General features: G+C 53.7%; 11 protein-coding genes across 11 annotated transcripts; 7 read left to right on the top strand and 4 right to left on the bottom strand.

Annotated features, from left to right (window-relative positions):
- Positions 1-15: 15 nt before the first annotated feature.
- Positions 16-2,652, top strand: M409DRAFT_59389 (uncharacterized protein; the record flags this gene model as incomplete). Its single annotated transcript, XM_033814175.1, has 1 exon — positions 16-2,652. The coding sequence occupies one exon, from the start codon at positions 16-18 to the stop codon at positions 2,650-2,652; it is 2,637 nt and encodes an 878-aa protein (XP_033662015.1).
- A 313-nt stretch (positions 2,653-2,965) lies between these two features.
- On the top strand, positions 2,966-4,938 carry M409DRAFT_28455 (uncharacterized protein; the record flags this gene model as incomplete). Its single annotated transcript, XM_033809044.1, has 2 exons — positions 2,966-3,885; positions 4,002-4,938. The coding sequence occupies 2 exons, from the start codon at positions 2,966-2,968 to the stop codon at positions 4,936-4,938; spliced, it is 1,857 nt and encodes a 618-aa protein (XP_033662014.1).
- A 731-nt stretch (positions 4,939-5,669) lies between these two features.
- On the top strand, positions 5,670-6,152 carry M409DRAFT_28454 (uncharacterized protein; the record flags this gene model as incomplete). The annotated part of the gene is made up of 1 exon (XM_033809043.1): positions 5,670-6,152. One exon carries the CDS (start codon positions 5,670-5,672, stop codon positions 6,150-6,152), a length of 483 nt encoding a protein of 160 aa, XP_033662013.1.
- A 1,756-nt stretch (positions 6,153-7,908) lies between these two features.
- On the top strand, positions 7,909-11,100 carry M409DRAFT_69976 (uncharacterized protein; the record flags this gene model as incomplete). Its single annotated transcript, XM_033818520.1, has 1 exon — positions 7,909-11,100. One exon carries the CDS (start codon positions 7,909-7,911, stop codon positions 11,098-11,100), a length of 3,192 nt encoding a protein of 1,063 aa, XP_033662012.1.
- A 358-nt stretch (positions 11,101-11,458) lies between these two features.
- Positions 11,459-12,804, top strand: M409DRAFT_28452 (uncharacterized protein; the record flags this gene model as incomplete). Its single annotated transcript, XM_033809042.1, has 2 exons — positions 11,459-11,592; positions 11,658-12,804. 2 exons carry the CDS (start codon positions 11,459-11,461, stop codon positions 12,802-12,804), a joined length of 1,281 nt encoding a protein of 426 aa, XP_033662011.1.
- Positions 12,805-12,952: 148 nt separating this feature from the next.
- On the bottom strand, positions 12,953-13,649 carry M409DRAFT_37613 (uncharacterized protein; the record flags this gene model as incomplete). The annotated part of the gene is made up of 2 exons (XM_033810765.1): positions 12,953-13,247; positions 13,330-13,649. 2 exons carry the CDS (start codon positions 13,647-13,649, stop codon positions 12,953-12,955), a joined length of 615 nt encoding a protein of 204 aa, XP_033662010.1.
- A 636-nt stretch (positions 13,650-14,285) lies between these two features.
- Positions 14,286-15,446, top strand: M409DRAFT_59384 (uncharacterized protein; the record flags this gene model as incomplete). The annotated part of the gene is made up of 2 exons (XM_033814174.1): positions 14,286-15,030; positions 15,082-15,446. The coding sequence occupies 2 exons, from the start codon at positions 14,286-14,288 to the stop codon at positions 15,444-15,446; spliced, it is 1,110 nt and encodes a 369-aa protein (XP_033662009.1).
- Positions 15,447-15,546: 100 nt separating this feature from the next.
- On the bottom strand, positions 15,547-16,194 carry M409DRAFT_28449 (uncharacterized protein; the record flags this gene model as incomplete). The annotated part of the gene is made up of 1 exon (XM_033809041.1): positions 15,547-16,194. The coding sequence occupies one exon, from the start codon at positions 16,192-16,194 to the stop codon at positions 15,547-15,549; it is 648 nt and encodes a 215-aa protein (XP_033662008.1).
- A 457-nt stretch (positions 16,195-16,651) lies between these two features.
- Positions 16,652-17,743, bottom strand: M409DRAFT_37585 (uncharacterized protein; the record flags this gene model as incomplete). Its single annotated transcript, XM_033810760.1, has 1 exon — positions 16,652-17,743. The coding sequence occupies one exon, from the start codon at positions 17,741-17,743 to the stop codon at positions 16,652-16,654; it is 1,092 nt and encodes a 363-aa protein (XP_033662007.1).
- Positions 17,744-18,356: 613 nt separating this feature from the next.
- Positions 18,357-20,267, top strand: M409DRAFT_69971 (uncharacterized protein; the record flags this gene model as incomplete). Its single annotated transcript, XM_033818519.1, has 6 exons — positions 18,357-18,467; positions 18,518-19,167; positions 19,226-19,490; positions 19,559-19,583; positions 19,639-19,881; positions 19,936-20,267. 6 exons carry the CDS (start codon positions 18,357-18,359, stop codon positions 20,265-20,267), a joined length of 1,626 nt encoding a protein of 541 aa, XP_033662006.1.
- Positions 20,268-20,753: 486 nt separating this feature from the next.
- Positions 20,754-22,984, bottom strand: M409DRAFT_69970 (uncharacterized protein; the record flags this gene model as incomplete). The annotated part of the gene is made up of 10 exons (XM_033818518.1): positions 20,754-20,947; positions 20,997-21,040; positions 21,149-21,165; positions 21,226-21,260; positions 21,321-21,429; positions 21,491-21,852; positions 21,905-22,161; positions 22,219-22,327; positions 22,380-22,811; positions 22,882-22,984. The coding sequence occupies 10 exons, from the start codon at positions 22,982-22,984 to the stop codon at positions 20,754-20,756; spliced, it is 1,662 nt and encodes a 553-aa protein (XP_033662005.1).
- Positions 22,985-23,100: the final 116 nt, after the last annotated feature.

The following is a 23,100-nucleotide window of genomic DNA, read 5'->3' as shown; positions in this document are numbered from 1 at the left end:
CTGCCTAGATTCACTATGTCTTCAGAGCCCGCCCAATCTGCGGCGTCGACGCCACCGACATCGCCCGAAGCAAGAGATGGGCTTACAGACGCAATGGAGAAGGAGGAGGCGAAAATGGCAGAAGCACGACGGAAACAAGATGAGAAGCGTGAACGGCAGATGGCCGCAGAGCGAGAAAAGGATATCAAGGACGGACCAGAAGCCGTGGATACCAAATATAAAGCACTCGAGTACCTGCTGAGCCAGAGCAAGCTATACTCGGCCATCATGCTGGAGCAAATGACGCAGCAAGAGAAGGCAGATGAAGCAAGAGATGAGAAGAGCAAGAAACGTGCGCAGAAGAAGGAAGAAAAGGCAGAGCAAGCTGCACAGGCGAGCCAAAAGAGAGCGACAAGAACAGCGGCGGCAACCGAAGACTCGACGCAAAATGCGCAGAACGAATCGCCCAAGAAAGAGCTTCCACGAAGAGGAAAGCCTGCAAAGAGCACGAAAGGCGGGAAGATATCTGACTACATGAAGAAGGACGATGTCAAGGTAAAAGCTGGAAAGACTTCAATTACAGAGGCTCTGGCAGAAGAGACGAAAGACGATGTCAAGCCAAGCGAGATTGGTATGCAGGACCTGCGATCTGCAAAGCAACCTGATCTGGTTACTGGAGGTCTCATGCGAACGTATCAGTTGGAGGGACTGGACTGGCTCACATCGCTGTATGAGAATGGACTAAATGGCATCCTGGCCGACGAGATGGGGTTGGGTAAAACAATCCAAACTATCTCTTTCCTTGCTTTTCTGAGGGAGAAGGGAGTCAATGGACCGTTCCTGATCGCAGCACCTCTCAGTACGACCAGCAATTGGGTTGCCGAGTTCAAGAAGTGGACTCCAGAGATTCCTGTCCTGCTCTACCATGGAAGCAAGCAGGAAAGAGAAGAGCTTAGGCGCAAAAGACTGCGAAATCCTGGAAGTACCGACTTTCCAGTCATTTGCACCAGCTATGAGATTTGCATGAACGACAGGAAACATCTTGCCCATTACGGATGGAAGTTCATCATCATCGACGAAGGCCATCGAATCAAGAACCTCAACTGCCGGTTGATCCGTGAGCTGCAATCCTACCAGTCTGCGAACCGACTGTTGATCACGGGCACCCCTCTGCAGAACAATCTGGCTGAGCTTTGGTCTCTTCTCCACTTTCTGATGCCTAGCATCTTCGACAAACTGGAAACTTTTGAGTCGTGGTTTGACTTCAGTGCCTTGAAGGAAAAGAATGGCTACGAACAGATCCTCTCCGAGGACAGGAAGAAGAACCTAGTCGCAAGCCTTCACGCCATCTTGAAGCCGTTCTTACTTCGTCGTGTGAAGGCTGATGTTGAGACTGCATTGCCTAAAAAGAGAGAATATGTGCTATATGCGCCCCTGACACAAACACAGCGAGAGCTATACCAAGAGATTCTTGAAGGTAACAGCCGTGCCTACCTCGAAAACAAGATGGTAGAAAGCCTCAGCAGGAGTGCGACGCCAACGAGTACACGCAGCAGAAGTCTGAAGCGCAAGGCTATGGACGGAGCATCAACGCCCAACAAGAGCGCCAAATCGAGCCGAGCTTCTACTCCTGCGACCACCAACAGTACTGGTGGTCGATCTCGGAAAGCGAAGAAAAATCAGAAGTATGAAGAAGTGTCGGATACCAAGTACTTCCAGCAGCTCGAAGAGGACCCTTCGTCAGCAGCTGAAGACCTCGACGACGAAGAAGACGAAGAGGAAACAGAACGAGCAAAGACACTGGAACTTGCAAAGCGCGAGATTGGGCAGAAGAAGCTTCAAAACCCGGTGATGCAATTACGACAATGCTGTAACTCGCCGCACAACTTTTACTATCCTTTCGACTACGACGACAACACTCCCGTCGATGAGACACTTGTCACTGAGTCTGGCAAGATGCTACTACTGGATCGACTGCTGCCTGAACTGCTTGACAAAGGTCATAAGGTGTTGATTTTCTCCCAATTCAAGACGCAGCTAGACCTCCTAGACACATACTGCAGAGAGCTCCGCAACTGGTCCACCTCACGAATCGACGGCTCTGTCGCGCAGACCGATCGCCAGCAGCAGATCCTCGACTTCAATGACCCCAAGAGCGATGTCAACGTCTTCTTACTCTCCACGCGCGCGGGCGGTCAAGGCATCAACCTCGCTGCAGCCGACACAGTGCTGCTCTTCGACAGCGATTGGAATCCGCAGCAGGATCTCCAAGCGCAAGATCGAGCACACAGAATCGGACAAACGAGGCCAGTGATCGTCTACCGCTTCGCAACAAAAGGCACCGTCGAGCAGATGCTGCTAGAAAAGGCAGACAGCAAGCGACGCCTGGAAAAACTCGTAATCCAAAAAGGCCGATTCCGAAGCATGCGCGGCGAAGGCGTTGGCGCCGACTTCGCAGAGCTGCAGAAACTGCTTGGAAAAGACGACGGCGAGCGGATCGATATCGCCGAAGGGAAGGGGTTACTGAGCGATGAGGATCTTGCGATTTTGACGGATAGGAGTGAGGAGGCGTTTGAGAGGGCGGAGAAGGGCTTGGATGTTGCTGGGGAGGTGTTTAAGGCGGTGCAGACGAAGTCGGATGGGAATGGGCTTTTGGAGAGTTTGCAGAAGTGATGTGATTGCAATAGCGACTGAATACAATATATCTTGTACATGCAGGACGAGAGGGCCTGCTTGCGGTTCGAGAGCAGATTCGATTCTCAAAGTACTTTAGAACTTGTGATGATGATAACTTGTTTGAAGAAACATGTAGAGCTTGGGTTTCGTGGAGATATTGGAGAAAGGGGGAGGGTGAAGCGGGTGGCCCGTTCATTCACTCACATGCTGCTCGCCGTCGGAGGAAATTTGTTCCTTCGCCCACTTGGTTCAGTGTTCTGCTTGAGATTCGGCTTTTGTTACGGACGTCGTACCTGCCACGCGTACGACCATGGCGACCAACAAGAACATTGCAAGATTCGACATTGACTACCGCCAATCCAGCGTCTCGAACTTCCGATTTACAACCACGACGCTCGACAGTGTGGTTGTGGAGAACTGCGACTGGCAGGATGTCACCTTCACAGGATGCAATCTGCAACATGTCGTGTTCAGAAACATCACCCTCCGGAACGCACATTTCGCCGATGTGGATTTGCGAAATGTCACCATGAGGGCCACTGATTTGCGAGATGTGGCTTGGTCGAGACATCATCTGGCGAACGCCGTCCTCTCCGCGGACTCATTCAAGACCACGCCGTCGAGGGAGATAGTGGAGGTCTTGATCCTCGATGCGCGGCGGAGATCGCGGACAAGAGGGGGACAAATCGGCGGCAACAGCACCGTGGCAGCTCAGGGAGGTCATCTGCATGGCCGGCCGGGATTGAGGACCATGAGACTAGCCACTGCACCTAGGAAAGGGCTTATGGGCCTGCCTGATAGCTTGCTGCTCAAAATCGCCGGGTATCTTCTTCGACCAGACAGCCCCATCAACATCATCGACTGTCCGCCTCTAATGGGCCCAAGACTTTCGAAGACCAAGGGCAGCCAGACCCACTATAGCCTCCCGGACAGACCGAGCCCAGTAACGTACATCACGGATGTAGCAAGACTTGGCCTATCCCCCTCATTCCTGCGCGTGAATCGCAGGCTCTACATGGTAGGGACTCCTGTGCTGTACGGCAGGCGATTCCGCTTCAGGAAGAGTCTTCAGTCCTGTCTGGCGTTTCTGCATGATCATAGGAAGTGGCAGCATGCGATTAAGCGTCTTACGCTTGTACATCCAGGGATCGAGGAGGAGAATGGTAGGGTGTTCAAGGAGCTCGTCGATGTCCTGCTCTATACGCAACCTGAGCTCCGCGATGTTACGGTGTATGTGGACAAGGCGTTCTGGGAATCAATCCCTAAAACGATTGCTTCAATTGGAGATCGCTATGAGAAGTCCCGGTATACTGGCGAGGGCAAGATCGACTGGAGAGACTGTCGAGACCTGGCGACTATCCCGTCCTTCCTCAAGATCTGGCACGGCTGCCGTTGAAACATGGCGGACACGACTTGTCCGTCATATTCTACATCAACGGATTCGAGGCGAACATCGGACGCACATTCTTCCAGCGTGCTGTGCGATCTGAGTTCTTAGCGCTGAGGCAGCTCCAACCGCCTTCACACCCAAGCACCAGATATCCACGGTGCCAGCAGAGTCGGCTGGAGAAGTGCCAATGCAAGAGGGCAGGCGAAACGCAAACCCTGCGCGAGATACCCAACCTGCTCGACTTGCCGGAGAAGGCGCTCAAGCGCATCGTGCACTTTCTTTTCCCCGTCGATCAGCTCCGCATTATGGAGAAACCGGGATATGTGTCCCTCTCACCGGACAGCAATCAAACCACCTACTACCGCAAACGAGTCCATTGTCAGACGACGTACATTGCTTGGGACCGGAAGCTTGAGGAGAAGGAATTTCTAGTCCAGCGAGTGCCGCTTCCCAAACCGGGCGTTTACGTGTCGTTCCTGCGCGTCAGTCGCAGCTGCTATAAACTCGGGATCCCATACCTCTACTCGCGAGGACTGCAATTCGACTCGAACCCGGCGACATGTCTCTCGTTCCTGCACGATCACCAGAAGAGGGAACATAGCATCAAGCACATCACCGTCCTTCTGGACAGAGGAAGCAGCTGCCAATCCTGGCGCCGATTGTTCAATGCCTTCGTTCACAGGAGATCGGATCTGCGCTCGCTGACCGTCAAGCCCGGCGACGAGTTCTGGGACACATCTCCATGGCAATGGCAAGCTCCGGATGCTCGCCGCAAAGACACAGACGCCGGCGTCAAGATGTCTTGGAGTGGAAAGGCTGGTGTAAGAGCCGTGGCTTCACGGACTGCTGTAGCGAGCGGAATTTCTTGGGTCATATTGCTCGTTTGCCGCTGAAGAATTGAAGCGGCGTGGAGATACGAGTGAAGCTGGAGATTGATGGGGAGGCGAAGTGTTCGTATCGTAAAGAGTTCGCGCAGAGGCTGAGGGCGAGAATTGACGAGATAAGGAAGGAACGGCCAGACCTGACGCAACCGCAATTTGGAACTTGCGATGAGAAGAAGTTGGGAGATTCCTGCTATTGGGATGTCGATAAGAAGTGTGGACGCTGAGCCTTGGTACGAGATAGGTGGTGAGGACTAGGCCGTGGGATGGAGTCTAGCAGTGAATGAAGAGCAGTTCAAGCCCAAGTATTTCTCTTGCGTATGATGACTTACACAGACAGCATCATGCCACGAACTAAAAGCCTTTGAACTTTTCATTCCGAAATATGGAACGACGCATTTCGCACGTGGCCGCCATCGCAGCATAAGAGGTAACAAACGGACCAGCATCCTGAGCTCCGACAACAGCCACATTTGGCTTGCGGCACCAGGCAGGCCAGGGAGCTCCAGGGAGCTTTCAGTGCTCAGGCATGGAAATGTCTCACACACCACGAGATCAGCTGGCGATAATGACTTCGAGATAGGTGATTGGGTGGAGGGCTTTGTGCGAGCTTTACGTGATGCCTGAGTGGTTCGCACGAGGTGGCGGCCCACTGACGGACGTGAAGTGAGGCTGGCTGTACCTGCTGTCATAGCTTTTCAGCGCAGTATCCTAGATTGAATGAAGAAAGATAGCGAGAAAATATGGCAAGCAGAGATGTCGATGCTATTGGGAGGGCGACAAAGTATGCCAGAATGCAGGACGATACGACAGACGCTGGCGAGAGACCCAACCGCGACAAGCTCGCTGAACTGGCGAAATCATTCGCAAGGCTGTTCCCTCGTCGAGTGAAGAAAGAATGTCAATACTGCTGCGAGAACAAACCGATGAAAGTCTTCGCAGTCGCCATGACGGTCCCGCACGGCTGTCGTGGACATCTTCGTCAGGTCTGCAAGACCTGTCTGCGGGCCTCGCTCAGCGCTCAGCTCGATAGCAAACCGCTTCTGGAGGTTGGATGTCCGTCCTGTTCGACGCCGTGGGATAGTGAGGATCTGAGGGTCTTGCTGGGGCATAAGGATAAGAAGCGGTTCAAGGAGCTTGATCTCCTGGCCAAGGCTCAGGGTCTTGTTCCAAGTGAGCTACCGGAGGCTGTTACGTTGGACGAGATGCTGGTTCGAGGTGAGTGATGAAGGCAAGGAAAGTTGTGCGGTTAGTAAAAGTGCATAGGAACAAGATTCTGCCCGTGGTGTGTAAGTATGAAGGATAGCACCCCTCAGAGCGAGACATACAGGAATCATGGCTAACATCCTTCTCTGCGGGTAGCGCTATGCGTTTGTCAAGGATGGCGGATGCAATTACATAACTTGTTAAGTTGGTGTATTCGTTCCCGGAGGACCAAGCTAACAGGTTGAAGGCAGTAAGTGCTGGCGCAGCTTCGACGTGAGGTACGCTCTTGTCCTCGAAGACGGTAAAGGTCGACGAGCAGCCAGCGTCAGCGACGACTGGAACACGGACGAGTGGTGAGGACTCCTTTTCGCCACCATGTAAGTCGTTTTTCTATGGCATCCGTGCGCGTGGAGAGAGTGGGTCTCCCCACAGTGCTTGTGCGTGGCGTCGAAGACGACATGTCATGGTGAAGGAGCGATATCAGCATCGGATAGGCTTTCGAAGGCTTTCGAGAAGATTTGCCAGAGGAGATATGTTGAGTGGGTTCCTTGGAGTCTCGTGGCGAGGTCGATGAGGAGAGAGGGAGGTTCCATACCCGATAGCGACGTCTTGGGGGGCATAATGTAGAATAGTCCATAATAAATCTCCTAGCTGCAAGAAATTCTTCGAGGTAGTGCAAGCGCCATGCACGTGCTAGACGCAGGAGCACCCAGCGTTTAGAGATTCGGGATCTGGCGGTGAAAGATCGGTGCAGGTAGGGACACGATTTGTTGGGACAGGCTTACGGCTAGCTGAAGGCTTTGCATACGCACCCCAGAAAGAACATCTCCGACAGGCGGGTGTGGTAGGACTGGTGGTGAGCCACGGTTGTGCACGCGGGAGAAGAGCGGTATGCGATTGCTCGAGCAACCGCGGCGATTGAGCGTATCATGGCGAGAGCTGCGGTGCAAAAAATAGCCAGGTCCTGCATTCTTGCTGATCTGCGTAGTGTCAAAAGTTGTAGGAGCAAGACTCTATGAGAAGTGGTGAGCACCGACAATGAGATATTGTAGATACCCTATATCAGTCTGCTGTTCGAGTCAACGCGGCATGATGCTGTCGGTCTTCGCTCGCCGGCTCTTCTCATGAAGGAACTGATGTTGATGTTGATATTGGACTGACTACCTAGGTAGTCTTTACGCCTTCGTGGTAGTCAGCAATGGCCGAATGGACAGCAACGCCTCTCTTGCGCCGCATTGCTCGCGCTCAACAATGCACATGTGAACAGCTGATCACATTGACACGCCTCGAGACTCGGTAGTGGTGAAGATTTGCTGCTGGTGAAGACTCGGCGATGGTAAAGATTTGAAGTGGTGAATATTGGGCCTGTGACGTTGCTCGAGGCAACGGATTCGCCACACATTCTGGCAGCGCCTGAAAAGATTCGCTAGCGGGCCAACAATCCTTGCGCGCTGAGAAGAAGGGTCCTACAAAAAGAGCCACCACTTTTCGCTCAGGAGTCGCACCACCCTTCCTCCTCTCCTACACTCAAACACCCACCTCTCGCTCTCTTACGGCCTGCGCTGCGACTGTTTCGTCCTTTTGATACCCCTTCGCGACGACTCGGACACCCCGCCGTCGCTGGCGAATCACAGCCAAATCGATAAGAATTCGACGCTAGCGGCCCCACAAAAACCCGCCGCCCACGCTTAAAAATTCCAGCAGCCCTCGCCCTCCTCTCCTCCTCCTCGACAACCTCCGTCTCCCACCCCCCATACCACACACACCGCCAACACCATGGCGCCCGCACTTGATTCCGCTGCGGCCCAGACGCAGGAGAACAAGCAGTCGGTCAAGGTTCTCGAGGAGCTTCTGAACAAGCTCTCCGTGAGCAAGACCGCCGACGAGGCCAAGGGCACGTCGCAGGAGATCGCCATTTTCATCAATGGCGACATCCAAGAGAAGGACGCCCCTACCAAGGCTGTTGACACCCTTAAGAAGATGCTCAACAACAAGAAGGACGCCAACATCCGCCAGAACGCGGCCGAGGCGATCGCCACCATCGCGAAGCATGCCGACGTCTCCCCCGCCGTCGAGCCATACCTCGTCCAGCTTCTCCCGCCTGTCCTCTCAGCAGTCGGCGACAAGATGGCCGCTGTCAAGGTCGCCGCACAAGACGCCGCCCTTGCCATCACCAAGGCAGTCAACGCCAACGCCGTGAAGCTGCTCATCCCAGCTTTCGTCGACTCGATCCGCAACGCCCAGAAGTGGCCCGAGAAGATGACCGACCTCGAGTGCATCGAGGCTCTTTGCGAGTCTGCCCCAGCTCAGACCGCATACCGAGTCCCCGAACTCATCCCCATCGTCTCTGAGGCCATGTGGGACACCAAGCCCGAGGTCAAGAAGAAGGCATACGGCACAATGGAGAAGGTGTGCCAGCTTATCGTCAACAAGGACATCGACCGCTTCATTCCCGAGCTCATCAAGTGTATCGCCAAGCCAGAGCTCGTCCCAGAGACTATCCACTTGCTCGGTGCTACCACCTTCGTCACTGATGTCCACGAGCCAACCCTCGCTATCATGGTTCCTCTGCTTGAGCGTGGTCTCAAGGAGCGCGAGACCGCCATCAAGCGTAAATCCGCCGTCATTGTCGACAACATGTGCAAGCTGGTCGAGGACCCCAACATTGTGGCCTCTTTCTTGCCCAAGCTGATGCCTCAGCTCACATACAACTACGACAACGTGGCTGACCCAGAGGCCCGTGAGAAGACCAAGCAGGGTCTCGACACTCTCATCCGTGTTGGCGCCGTCAAGGATGGCAAGATCCCGGAGGTCTCCCATGTCGGCGACGTCGACACTGTCCTCGGCAAGCTCAAGGACATCCTCAGCTACAAGCACAAGGACGTCATCCCCAAGTTTGAGGCAGTGCTCAACTACATTGCTGCCATCGGTGGTCAGCTTATCGACGAGAAGGTGGGCGATTCCTCCACCTGGACCACCAACGTTCTCCCATACATCACCCAAATCATCGGCAATGACGACGCAGAAGGCACCGTGGACACCCTCCGCAAGCGCGCATCTCCAGCTGCCGCTGACGAGGATGCGGTCGAGCCCGATGAGGAAGAGGGCGAGGACCTTTGCAACTGCACATTCAACTTGGCCTACGGTGCTAAGATTCTGCTCAACCAAACACATCTCCGCCTCAAGCGTGGTCAGCGTTACGGTCTCCTCGGACCCAACGGATCTGGCAAGACTACCCTGATGCGTGCCATCAACAACGAGCAGGTCGAAGGTTTCCCCAAGCAAAACGAAGTCAAGACTGTCTACGTCGAGCACGACCTCGACTCTGCCGACACTGAGATGACGGTCATGGAGTGGACCATCATGAAGCTCAAGGCGGCCGGTCTCGCCCTCACCGACGACGAGATCAAGAACACTCTTATCGAATTCGGCTTCGTGAAAGAACAACTCGAAGGCCCCATCACTGCTCTCTCCGGTGGCTGGAAGATGAAGCTCGCTCTTGCCCGTGCCGTGTTCGAGAAGCCTGACATTCTCCTGCTCGACGAGCCTACCAACCATCTCGATGTGAAGAACGTCAAGTGGCTCGAAGACTACCTTACCGGCTCACCCTGCACATCGATCATCATCTCCCACGACAGCAAGTTCTTGGACAATGTCATCCAGCACGTCATTCACTACGAGCGCTTCAAGCTCAAGCGCTACCGTGGCAAGCTCAGCGAGTTCGTCAAGCGTGTGCCATCCGCCAAGTCATACTACGAGCTCGGTGCCTCTGAGATGGAGTTCAGATTCCCAGAGCCAGGTTTCCTCGAGGGTGTCAAGACCAAGGCCAAGGCCATTGTCCGTGTCAGCAACATGACCTTCCAGTACCCAGGTACTCCTAAGCCCCAGATCAGCGACATCACCTTCCAGTGCTCGCTCGGCTCGCGTATTGCCGTCATCGGTCCCAACGGTGCTGGCAAGTCGACTCTCGTCAACGTCCTCACTGGTGAGCTCATCCCAACATCTGGTGATGTCTACCAGCACGAGAACATCCGTATCGCCTACATCAAGCAGCACGCTTTCGCCCACATCGACCACCATCTCGACAAGACCCCATCTGAGTACATTCAGTGGCGTTTCCAGACTGGTGAGGATCGTGAGACCATGGACCGTGCCAACAAGATCGTCACTGAGGACGATGAGAAGGCTATGGACAAGATCTACCGCATTGAAGGCACTCAGCGTCGTGTCATTGGCGTGCACTCCCGGAGAAAGTTCAAGAACTCCTACGAGTACGAGTGTTCGTTCGCTCTCGGTGACAACGTCGGCATGAAGAACGAGAAGTGGACACCCATGATGACTGCCGACAACGCCTGGATTCCCCGAAGCGAGCTCATCCAATCTCACCAGAAGTTGGTTGCTGAGGTCGATCAGAAGGAGGCTCTTGCCAGCGGTCAGTTCCGTCCTCTGGTCCGAAAGGAGATCGAGCAGCACTGCGCCAACTTCGGTCTCGACGCCGAGCTTGTCTCCCACTCTCGCATGCGTGGTCTCTCCGGTGGCCAGCGTGTCAAGGTCGTGCTTGCTGCTTGCTCATGGCAGCGTCCCCACTTGATCGTCCTCGACGAGCCGACCAACTACCTCGACCGTGACTCCCTGGGTGCTCTCTCCAAGGCCATCAAGGCTTTCGAGGGTGGTGTCATCATCATCACTCACTCTGCCGAGTTCACCAAGGACCTTACTGAGGAAGTGTGGGCTGTCATGGACGGCAAGATGACTCCATCTGGCCACAACTGGGTGCAAGGTCAGGGTGCCGGTCCTCGTCTGAAGCAGGACGACGAGGAAGAGGAGAAGTTCGACGCCATGGGCAACAAGATCGAGTCGACCAAGAAGCAGAAGAAGCTTACTTCCGCTGAGCTCCGCAAGAAGAAGAAGGATCGTATGGCTCGCCGCAAGCGTGGTGAGGAGGTCTTCTCGGATGAGGACGACTAGATGATTCCAGACAGACTTGTAGCTTCTTTTGGAGGAGCAGACAAGTGCTGGGGTTCAGGTCGTGTGGATGCATCGCGGATTGGCGTTTTCTGGGTCGGTATGATTATGCTAATGAAAGGCATGAGATTCCCTATGTGTTAGATAGAAAGACGGATAGAGCAGTAGATCTCTAGTCTTCAGAAAAAGGAAAAGTTCAACCAGGTTCATACAATCATGAAAGTCCCGTCTTCATGTCATGTTTCTTTCACTTGCACAATTTTATGTCGTTGCTTGTGCAAGCTTGAAGCACCTCACGTCTTTCTTCCCTGAACAACACTCGCCAATAACTCCTCAACGCAACCACAATCCAACCTCTCAAATGAGGCAAATCCCATATTACTCCCGCGATGTCGACTTCGACGACCTCGCCAAACGAGACCCCGACTTCGCCTCCATCTCCCAACAGGGCAAACGCGACGGCTTCATAAATTTCCAAGACCCCCAAATCGTGCAGTACTGTTATCTATCTCCCATACCCTTCACAAAAGCATAAAGAGTAGAAGACTGACTTACGGCAGACAACTCACCAAATCCCTCCTCAAACAAGACTTTGGTCTCAAAATCTCCCTCCCCGACGACAGACTCTGTCCCCCGATCCCCGTGCGCTGGAACTACGTGCGCTGGATCCAGGACCTGCTGGATACGAGCAGCGAAGACTATACCGAGAATTTCGATCCGGCGCGCCGAGTCACGGGGATGGATATCGGGATCGGGGCGTCGTGTATTTATGGGTTGCTGGCGTGTTCCGCGAGGGAGGGGTGGCGGATGATGGGGTCGGATGTGGATGGGCATTCGCTTGGGTGGGCGGAGCGGAATGTGGAGATGAATGGGTTTGGGGAGAGGATTCGATTGCATCAGACGGGGAAAGAGGGGCCTCTGCTTCCTCTGGATGAGATGGGTATCGACTCGCTTGACTTCGTCATGACGAATCCGCCCTTCTACACCTCGCACGCGGAATTTTTGGCCAGCTACAACTCCACCACGGACACCACGCCCTCGGCCATCACGACAGGTTCCGAAAACGAAATGCTCACTCCCGGCGGCGACGTTGGATTCGTCACGCGGCTGCTCACCGAATCCCTCCGCCTTCGAGAGAGAGTGACATGGTACACGGCGATGCTCTCGAAACTCTCCTCCCTCCAACAAATCATCTCCCTCTTCAAGAAAAACGACATCACCAACTTCGCCGTCACGAGCCTCCACCCCGGCCATCGGACGAAGCGGTGGGCGGTCGGGTGGAGTTTCGGGGATCTTAGACCTCGGAATGATGTGGCGAGGCATGGGGAGTTGGTGTTGAGTGTGTTGCCTTTGAGGAGTGCGTGGACTGTGGAGGTGAGTGGGAGGGAGAGGAGGGGTGTTGGGGAAAGGGTTAGGGAGGTGCTGGAGGGGTTGGAGGGGGTGAGGTGGGCTTGGAGTGGGGTGCAGGATGCGGGGGTGTTGGAGTGTTGGGGGAATGTTTGGGGGAGGAAGGCGAGGAGGAGGAAAGTGAGAGAAGGGGAGGGGGGTGGGGAGAGGGTGGTGGGTGAGGGGCCTGTGAAGTTGGCTGTGAAAGTTATGTGTAGGGATCAGGAGGTCGAGGTCAGGTGGTTGAGAGGGAACGACTATACGCTCTATGAGAGTTTCTGTGGGATGATGAAGCGGGCGATGAAGGAGGACGAAGGATGAGAACTCCTCTTCTTTGCAGCCACTTCTAAGTCTTGTACCCTTGCTAGGTTCCAGTCAAGATACCCAACGCTTCATACCAAAATGCACCCCTCTTCACCGCCTCGCCGCCTTCCAAAAATATGCCACACCCTCCATGCATTTCGACCATCTACCACTTCGCCTCCTTACTGTCCAAAAACGTCTTCAAAATCCCCACATTCTTCTCCAACCCCACCAACCACTCATCCAACTCCTTCTGCACCCGCGGCTGGTCATCGCCCAGCTTCTTGTAGAAGTCCGCACGGTAAGGGGTGGCGCTCATGGCGGCGGAGAAGATGGGCTTGATGAGGAACGTGTGGTATTGCTTGAGGGTGTTGCCGTAGGCGTCGCGGAAGGATTTGGAGAGTTCTTCGGATGAGTTGGTGAGGTTTTGGCGCAGGGCTTGCGAGGTGAAGTCGAGGCCTCTAGAAGAAAGAAATAGATTTTCGTTAGCTGGGACATCCTCGAGCGAATTGTGTAGGGAAATGTGTGTATGTATATGCTTACCGCACCAACCAAACCAACCCCTCCGTCGCCGTATGCTTCTTCCCCTTCAACTCATTCCGCACCAAATCCTGCAACGTCTCGCTCTCCACGGGCGCCGCAAGCTGCCTCTCCCGGATCTTCTTGATGTTCCCGCCCATATCATTCTTCACGGGCTGGAAGGCCACGCTGCCCAGCACATCGAAGAGGCCGGTCAGGGCTTCGCTGGCTTCGAGGAATTCGGTCGTCGAGATAGCGCCGTTGTCCTTGGTGCTGTCGATGGGGACTTGGTTGAAGGACCGCTTGGTCGTGTCGAAGTAGGTGCCGCCTGGGGGGAAGGACATGGTGGGCTGGAGGGAATGTTAGGATTGGGTTCTCGGAGGGCGATGTGTGCCATGTGGCCTCGTTGGCTTGGTTCTTGGGGAGTCCAAGGGGATGCTTCTGCACAGTCGACGGAGACGTCCGAAGAGAAGTAAATCAGAACCCACTTACCTCAGGTTATGGCAGTATTCGGGGAGGTTGAACGATTGCTGGTATTTCGAAAAAGATAGATGCGGTGAAGCTTTCACACTGCATGTCTCGCCCCTCGCTCGTGCCTGAGAAGACCACTGGACCCTGACCTCGATCACGCACGCACGAGCTCCTCCCCGCCATTCCGCCCACCATTGGCCCGACATTTCGCCGCCGAACACCTTCTCCCTCCAGATTAACTGCCACGATAGTCGGTCTGTCACGGACATGTCCATGCGATGAAGATGGATAAACGATTTCATGCTCCTCCCGCCGAGCGTGGAAATCGGAACGCAGCCGAGAGTTGAGGAGAAGAACGGAATCCTCGGCAGAACGATGAGCCTGAATTCGATCGGCGTCTGCATGTCCCTCAATTGCCTTGCTTGTAGCTATGTATATATTCTAGTTCGACCTTGAGGCGAAGACTGTAGTCGTACATTGACAGACTGGAATTTACCACACGCTTCAACATGACGAACACGACCACTTACAATATCGCCTCAATCCCCGGTGATGGCATCGGTGTCGATGTGACAGAAGCTGCCGAAGCAGTCCTTAACAAGCTCGCCGAGACTGTGGGGACTTTCAAGTTCAACTTTACGACCTTCGACTGGTCGTCAAAGAAGTACCTCGAGCGTGGATGGTACATGCCCGAGGATGGCATGCAGCAACTCTCCAAGTACGACGCCATCTTCTTTGGTGCGGTTGGCTCACCTGATGTGCCTGATCACATTTCGCTTTGGGGCCTCATCCTTCCAATTCGAAAGTACAACAACCAGTACGTCAACGTGAGACCGACCAGGATATTGCCGGGTACAGTTGCTCCTCTGGCACAATGTCGGGAGAGACCACAGGACATTGACTGGATGATCATCCGTGAGAACAGTGAGGGTGAATATGCTGGCCAAGGAGGTACGACTCATGAAAACAGCCCAGATACGATCGCCACTGAGGTTGCCATCTTCACGAGAGTCGGAATTGAGCGAATCATGCGATTTGCGTTTGAGACCGCAAAGAGCAGGCCTAGGAAGAAGTTGACCATGGTGACCAAGAGCAATGCGCAGAGGCATGGTATGGTCTTATGGGACAAGGTGTTCCACGAGGTGGCCAAGGAGTATGAGGGTGTTGTTGAGTGGGACAAGATGCTCGTGGATGCCATGACCGTGAGAATGGTGAACAAGCCAGAGAGCATGGACACGATCGTAGCCACCAACCGTGAGTCCACAACTCTGTGATGTGTGCCACCACAGTGCTAACTTTGTCCAGTCCACGCCGATATCCTCTCAGATCTTGCCGCCGCTCTTGCAGGCTCAATAGGAATCGCCCCTTCAGCCAACCTCGACCCAACGCGCAAGTACCCCTCCATGTTCGAGCCCATTCACGGCAGTGCACCAGATATCGCTGGCCAAGGTATCGCAAACCCAGTTGGTGCTTTCTGGTCGGCGGCGGAGATGGTAAGATGGGTTGGCCAGGGCAAGCTGGACAAGGTCGCAGATGACTTCATGCAAGCCATCGAGAACGTGACCAGCAACCCCAAGACGCGGACCAAGGATATGGGCGGATCTGCGAATACCAAGGAGACGACCGAGGCTGTCATCAAGCAGATCGACGTCGTCTTCGGCAAAAAGTGATGGCCGTGTGCGTCTTTTCGCTTGGCCAGGGTTGTAGGCCTTTGCACAGTCGCGGCCGCCAAAGCGAATCAATAGATATAAAATATTCCTTTCCTCCTTTTCATCCATGCGGCTCCCACACCGGCATCGCAGCATCCTTCCTATTCCTAACCACCTCTTTCCCCTCAATCACCTTCGTCTGAACTTTGTACCCCTCCCACGGCTTACTCCCAAACTGCGTATAAGGCCTATACAAACACCAAGCCTTCCCCTGAATCAAGCTCTTCGACACGGGCCCATAATCATTACTATCCTTCGTCTTCCTCCAATTGTCCCCTTCCACCCAGACATGCCCCGGCGGAACCACCACTCTCCCCTTCCACACATCCCACTTCCTCGCCGCCTCGCTCGTCCTCCCATTCTCCACCTCCTTCGGCCTCCGTTTGGGATCCAGCAATACCGTATCCCCGCCCAACGCAACCACGCGCTTCACGGCCGTGCCTTCGGGATTATGCGGCGCCGAGAAGAAGACTACGTCTCCGCGCCGGAGATCTCGTGTGGGTCGCCATTTTTTCCAGAGCACGCCGTCGCAGCGTTGGGTCGTTTCGTAGTCGGGGGACAGGGTCGGTGACATGGAGGAGCCGGTTATGGTGGTGTATTCGAGGAGGTTGTCGTTGAGGAGGATGAGGCTTGTTGTGGAGAGGTGGAAGGGGACGAGGAGGTACCAGATTGTGCCGCGGATGCGGGATCTGAGGGGAGGTGAGGCCATCGAAGTCAAGGCATTGGAGGTGCGTGGTTGTGTTGTGTGAAGGAGAAGGTGGTGATGTTGGAGATGCGTGGTTGGATTTTGGCTTTGCGCTAGGCTGGGGGTTGGGTGACTTCACGTCGCTGCGTTCACGGCCTTCCTGCCTTTGCTCATTCTTCATCAGATTTCTGTATTCGCGGTGACAAGACACTGAATTGTTTTCCGAAGCGGGATGAAAATGTGCAACAGTGGATCGCTATACGATCGCCTCTATGGCTGTACCCCGAATGTGCCAACGACTGGAACTCAAGATTTCTGGAGACCTCGCTTTCCTAGCAGACCACTGTACGTTCGGCTATAGGTAACGAGAACATTGGCCCCGAGGTCGAAGAACAACCCGCTATTTTAGTACCATGATGTTCAGCTCGTACAACATCTACAGCTTTGAACCCTTCTGACTTCGAGATAGTCGTCGGTAACCTCAGATGCGTCCCCGCCATCCATCCTCTGAAACTTTCAGCACAGGTCTTAGATCACCAGCACGCTCGTAAAAACTTCCCAGTCCTGCTTGGAGCCCCCTCTCCTCCTCCCTCCTGAACCATTCTTCTGCAGACTTGATCCGATTGGGGTGGATACGGTCCAACAGCGTGTAGTCTCTCCTGATCACACTTCGATTGCCTCCAGAAGCCCTCCACAGATTCCAGAAGCCCGTAAAGTTCTGACGAATACTCAAAGTTGCAGCGTCCTCTTTTCGTGCGTTGTAGCCCGCTGAGACGTCGAGATTCGGTCCTAGGTTGGCTAACTTCCAGTGCGTCTCCAGGTCGATATTCTCATATCGCGCTGGCTTACCCGTGACCTTTGTGAATGCGGCAGCCAGTTCTTCGTATTCGATATGGTCAATCGCGACTTGCAAGTCTATTCCGTTGGCTTCGGTTTGATGATCGAACAACCATCGGACGTAGTATTCGTAGTCCTCCAAGGCCACGTGAGGTACCGCACCATCTCCCAGCGGAACCCTCCACACCAACGTCCCGTCCGATTCGATGACAGGTGCCATGACTGTCCCTGCCGCAAGCACCATCTCAATGTAAGGTCCTGTGGTGAACAATGCCACTCCCATGTGGCGACCATTGTCCTTGTTCTGCCTTAGGATCCACTCTCCAACTCGACCCTTGCCATCGTAATGTCCACATCGATACTGCGGGTCGTATCCGCCCATTTTGTATCCATAATCCAGGTTGCCATAGACGAAGAACTTTACGCCTTCCTCGAGAGCTAACTCGTATGCTCGCATAGCCCAGAAAATCTCCGTCTTCTCGCCTGCGTTGAAGCCATCAATATTGATAAAGGCATATTCGCAGCCGCGAAATCCGTTGCGAAGATCTTTCTCCGATGCGAATGTCCCGGTTCGCAGCTCGATGTTGCCGAGTGCAAGGAGTTGTTGGGCTCGCGCTGAGTTCACGTCACGGGTGAGTACTCGGCAGCTGTACGCGTTATCTTTTACCAGTCCGCGGATGATGGGCATGCCTTGAGCTCCTGTGCCACCCACGACGAAGACTTTTGAAGGTGCCATGATTGGCGATCGTCTGGATCAAAGCCATGGATGGGACGAATGAAATTGTTCTTGTACTACATCATCGACATGTCTTCCAGTAGGCACGTTCCAGCACCCTGACATTAGACGACTACACCTGCCAAGCAACGTCACAGACCTGGACCTATGTTGCTATGTCACGATTCTCAACCATTGTGAGGCAAGCGGACCGTACTTCCCGTCTTCGGAACAAGCATGTCATAACCTCCAGCTTGATCATTAATCAACTTCGCAACTCGAGGAACGAATCCGCATAGAGAATGCCAGTATGCTTACGTTTTACTTCTAACATATTCGGTTCTTGCGAGTGCATCGTACGGATTGTGGCACAGAGAGGTCTTGTTCGTTGAGAAAATGTTGAAAATGAGCAGCATAGGGCAATGTTCAATCACCCAATTTCCAAGACGAGCAAAGCGGCATTTCCAATCTGATTACTACACAGGGGGCAACGGCGTTCGGGGTTTGTCTCTCGCTATGGCGTGTACATCATAACCATGTCTACAACTACTAGGATTGATCAGACGCTTCGAGTGAGGTACTTTTGTATCGTTGAGATTGTGCTTTACCGGACAAGCACCACACTTCATTCAGCATGCCTGAGTGGTTGTGTGATACAGCGCTTGGGACACTCATCCGAGCCTTGACGGGAGATAGACTGCTCAAGTATCCAGAGGAAAGGCCCGGCTTTCAACTTCCTCCGAATGCAAGTTCCCAAGTGATCTTAGAGGACGTGGTCACTAATAGCTTGTGTAGCTCCGACAAGATGATCACCCGGAACACCTCGATGAAAAGGCTCTGGAGACCGCAAATGGAGGAACATCACCAAGCGAAATATCGCTAGACAGACAGGCCGTTAAAGACCAGGAGAAAGGCCTTGTAGGATGGTACTCCGACGACGATCCTTCCAACCCACACAACTGGTCGAAATGGAAGAAATGGAACGTCGTTCTCCAACTCGGGCTCTACACAGTAACCACATATGGATCCTCAAGCCTCTACGTGAGCAGTGAAGGGGGCATGATGCAAGAATTCCACGTCGGCTATACTCCCGCCGCCCTGGGCCTCGCCATCAATGTGATTGGGTACGGCGTGGGACCACTGCTGTTCGGACCTCTCTCAGAGATCCCTTACTTTGGTAAGAATGGCGTGTATATCCCGACGTTCTTCATCTTCACCATTCTCTCCGTCGTCCTCTCGGTTGTCGACAACTATGCGGGGCTTCTGGTTCTTCGGTTCCTTCAGGGGCTCTTCGCCTCGCCTGGACTGGCTTTTGGTGGAGCGTCGATTGCGGACTTGTACGACTTGCTCTGGTTGCCTGTCTATGTGTCAACGTGGACTGCTGCCGCTTTCTTCGGCCCAGCCTTGGGTCCGTTGCTTTCGGGGTATGCGGTCATGTTCAAGGGGTATCTAATCAGCCCTCCCAAACTGAGCTCGATCGGCTACTGACTACTCCTCTCGCAGATGGCGCTGGGGTCTCTGGGAAGCTGCCTGGATGGGCGGACCAATCTGGGTCCTGATGTTCTTGACGTTGCCAGAGACCTCAGCTGATACCGTCCTCCTCCAACGAGCGAATAGGCTGCGAAAACTCACTGGTCGTCACGACCTAAAGTCTGCCAGTGAGATCAAACAAGCTGATATGACGTTTTCGGGCGTCTTCTTCGAGGCGATTGTCAAGCCTATTGAGATCATGCTCAAGGATCCGGCTATCGCATTTGCCGATTTCTATGTATGTATCGAATTGTATCTCTGACGCCAAATCTGTAGGTAATTTGAATTTTGCTGACTGGCTATCAGCTGGCCTTATGCTACGGCATATACTGTATGAAGACTCGCCTCGTTAATGAAGACCGCTTGCTGACTTGAGCACACTCCAGACTCCTTCTTCGAAGCATTCGCTCTCGTCTACCCGCCCATCTACGGCTTCAATCTGGGTGAAACAGGTGTCTCGTTCATCTTTGTCGGCGTTGCGTGCATCATTGGCGTCTCCATCTACAACATCTACCAGATCGTGTACCTCATCCCCGATGTCAAGAAAAATGGTATCCGCAGTCCAGAACACCGCCTCGTACCTGCCTTGTTCTCGTCCATCGCGCTACCCATGGGATACTTTCTATTCGGTACGCGGTCCACAATCTCACTGTCATGCCGGCAAGCAAGCTAACACTCAACAGGCTGGACAACCCGAAAAAGCGTCCACTGGATCGTCAGCCTAATCGGCGCAACCATCGTGGTCCTCTCCAACTTCATGGGGTTTCAATGCCTCCTCATCTACATCCCCTTATCGTACCCTCACTACGCAGCATCGCTGTACGCAGGCAGTGAAGTGATGAGGGCGCTGTTCGCTGCGGCTTGCGTTCTCTTTGCGAGACCTATGTTCGTCAACATTGGCATCGGTCCTGGTTGCAGTATCCTTGCGGGAGTTGCGGTTGGGTGTATCTTTGGCGTCTTTGCGCTTTGGAAGTTTGGTGCTGCGTTGAGAGCTAGGAGTACTTTTGCTGCATGAGCCCCTGCAATATCGGATCGGACAAACGGGTTTCAGGGTCGTGGGAAGAACGCTCTGAAGCCAGATCAAGTCCGTCAAGGAGGCGCGGAAGTTTGGAGCTGCGACGATCACTCAAAGTCGAAATGGCGAATGATAGACCCTCTAGAATAGAGACAGTAGAATTAGAGATTGCAGGAAGTCCGAAACGACCGGACGTCTTTGTGGCAGGCAAGCCGGATCACGAGTAATGGGGATGAATGTTTCACTTCGACCGGAACACCGAGGGTACGCTCCAACGACAGCAATCTTTTAGTTGTCGTAAAGTGTTTCGTCATCTATGTACAACCACCACTCTTAACTCTTAAAGCAAGTATATACAAGAAAAGTCTTGCGAACGAAACCCCACAAAACTCATCACCAGTCATCACTTCATCACAGAGCCCCAGAGACCTCCGGGCAGAATGGGCACTGCCAGCCAGGAGCATCGCCATCCTCTTTCGTGGTGATCTAGGCGCTCAAAATCCTCGTCACAGGCTGCGGCTCTGGTGTCCTGGTCCTGGACCTCTCCCTCGTACTCTCAATGTACGTGACCTTTTCGCCAAACTTCTTTTCAATGTGAGAAGCGCCCTCTGGGTCCTCGTCGCCGCCAAGCTTGCTGCTGGTGTCCAGGGCGTTGGGGGCGCCGAAGATGGGTTCCATGTCTGTGGCAAAGTCAGAGAGGATTAGGTAGAAAGGATAAGGACGATGAACCTTCGAGCGTTTTGCCTTTTGTCTCTGGCACGAAAAAGTAGGCCCTGTGATCACGAGGTGTTAGAGGGGGCGTTTGGTTGGGGTGGCTGCGCCACATTTGCCAAGACTTTTGGGGCGATGCACAGCCACGATGAATAAATGTTTTGACTTACCATAAACCCATCGCCACCTGGATGAGAAAATGTTAGTTGAGCCACAAGTGAGGCGAGTCTCGGGAGAGGAGGCTTACCATCAAACTCGCAAAGAAGAAGTACGTGCCGTATCCTGGTTGGCGATTGTCAGTCTAGATCGTTGATAGGGGGCTGTGTAGGTAGGCTCTCTTACCCAGCGACGTAATCATGTAAGGCGTCGTTCTTGAGATGATGAATGACCAAAGCCACTGGTCCGCCGTCGTGATCGCAACGCAGAGCATTCTGATGTCCAGTGGGAAGATCTGTGGTGGGTCATCGTCAGCTTGTTGCTCCATGCACTCGATCGTGGATTCGATGTCTCACCTCACTGCAATAAACCCACGTGATCCCCTGCCACGTCGCGCAATAGATCAATCCATACAGGTACACGCACACCATAGCGAAATAGCCCGCGCCACTGCGACTCGTCACGCCGGCTTCTGCGGTGGCTGTGGGATCCGCTTTGAAGACGTAGCCGCCAAGGTACCACATCGGCAGGGAGCCTACGAAAGCACCCCAGATGAGGCCCGGGCGACGGCCGAGTCGTTCGACAAGCCAGACGCTGAAGATGATCATGCCGAGGGTTTTGGCGAGGCCGTAGAAGCCTGTAGCGAAGAGTTTGGTGTCTGTGCCGCTAATACCAAGCGTCTCAAAGATGCGAGGGCTGTAGTAAGTTATTATATTCACTGTGATAGCGTTAACGTAAGTCAGGCTGCGATCAGGCTGGCGGTGATATACCTCCTGTCAAGTTCTGGAAGGCCATGAGCAGAAGTCCAATGCCGATCCTGTTGCGAGTACCCTTTTGGAACAGGCGCTTGGCGTAATAGCTCTTCGAGTGCTTAACGCCTGGCGGTGGTCTTGCGATGGCGTTCTGAGCTCGAATGTCCTCAACTTCTTGTAGAATGTACGGGTGGTTTTCTGGGAGTTTTCGGATCCAGGAAAGTGTCTTGATGGCTTTCTCCCATTGATCTTTCTTCACGTAGTAGCGAGGTGATCTATCATATCTTCTTCAGCATGATTTATCAGGACAGGACGAGGAAAGGTCTTCTTACTCTGGGCACCAAAGAACTCCAATCATCAACAACGCACCAGGGAGCAACTGTAACCCCAAAGGTGTGATCCATTGTGCTTTCAACTCCACCGAGATTGTTCGATTGACCGCTGGTGAAGTGTGAGCACAAGCTGTCAGTCAATTAATCCACGTGAGTCTTACCATAGTTGATCCAGAAACCCAGCATACCCCCTCCTTGAGAAAGGATCTCGAAGATGCCCACGAGTCGGCCACGAATCGATGGTGGGCTGGTTTCGGAGATGTAGACTGGAATCATGAGGGACGCGGAGCCGATACCGAAGCCGGCAATGGCTCGTCCAACGTATATCAAAGGAAGTATGCCATTGGACGCTGTCATCAAAGTGCCTCCGATCAGGAATATGATGCTGGCAATGAGAATTGCATTTTTTCTGCCGATTCTGTCCGCAATGGGGTAGGTGATGAATGGTCCGAAGAAAGCGCCCGCCTGGAAGCAGCTGACGATGTTGCCTTGTAGTGTATCTGTCTGAGTGCTGCTCTTGTCGACAAGGTCAAAGTCTCTTCGGAAGGAGTCGAGAGCCAGCGTCCCGCCAATCACACTGGTATCATAGCCCACTGTGAAGATGTAAGCATCTCAAAACAAGCAAGATGACATGGTGTGCCATGTAGAGATGACTGGGCTTACTGGCCAACGCCCCCATGGAGACGATGACTGCCATGAGGTGGATCCGCCAATTGCGGACCTCTGGCGGGTCATTTGTGTTGCTTGCATGGAGACTGAACCCCATGATGGCTGTCGTACAAGGTAAAATGTAAAACAAACTCAAGGGACAGACTTCAAGCCGCCCAGATGCGCTTCGTACAGAACTAGAAGTCCAAGTCTCTGTAAGACCTGAGGCCGCCT

The sequence above is a fragment of the Zasmidium cellare genome (assembly GCF_010093935.1).
Source record: "Zasmidium cellare ATCC 36951 unplaced genomic scaffold M409scaffold_43, whole genome shotgun sequence".
Taxonomy (NCBI): Eukaryota; Fungi; Ascomycota; class Dothideomycetes; order Mycosphaerellales; family Mycosphaerellaceae; genus Zasmidium; species Zasmidium cellare.
The sequence above is the reverse complement of the archived record's forward strand: the minus strand, read 5'-3'. Positions and strand labels throughout refer to the sequence as shown.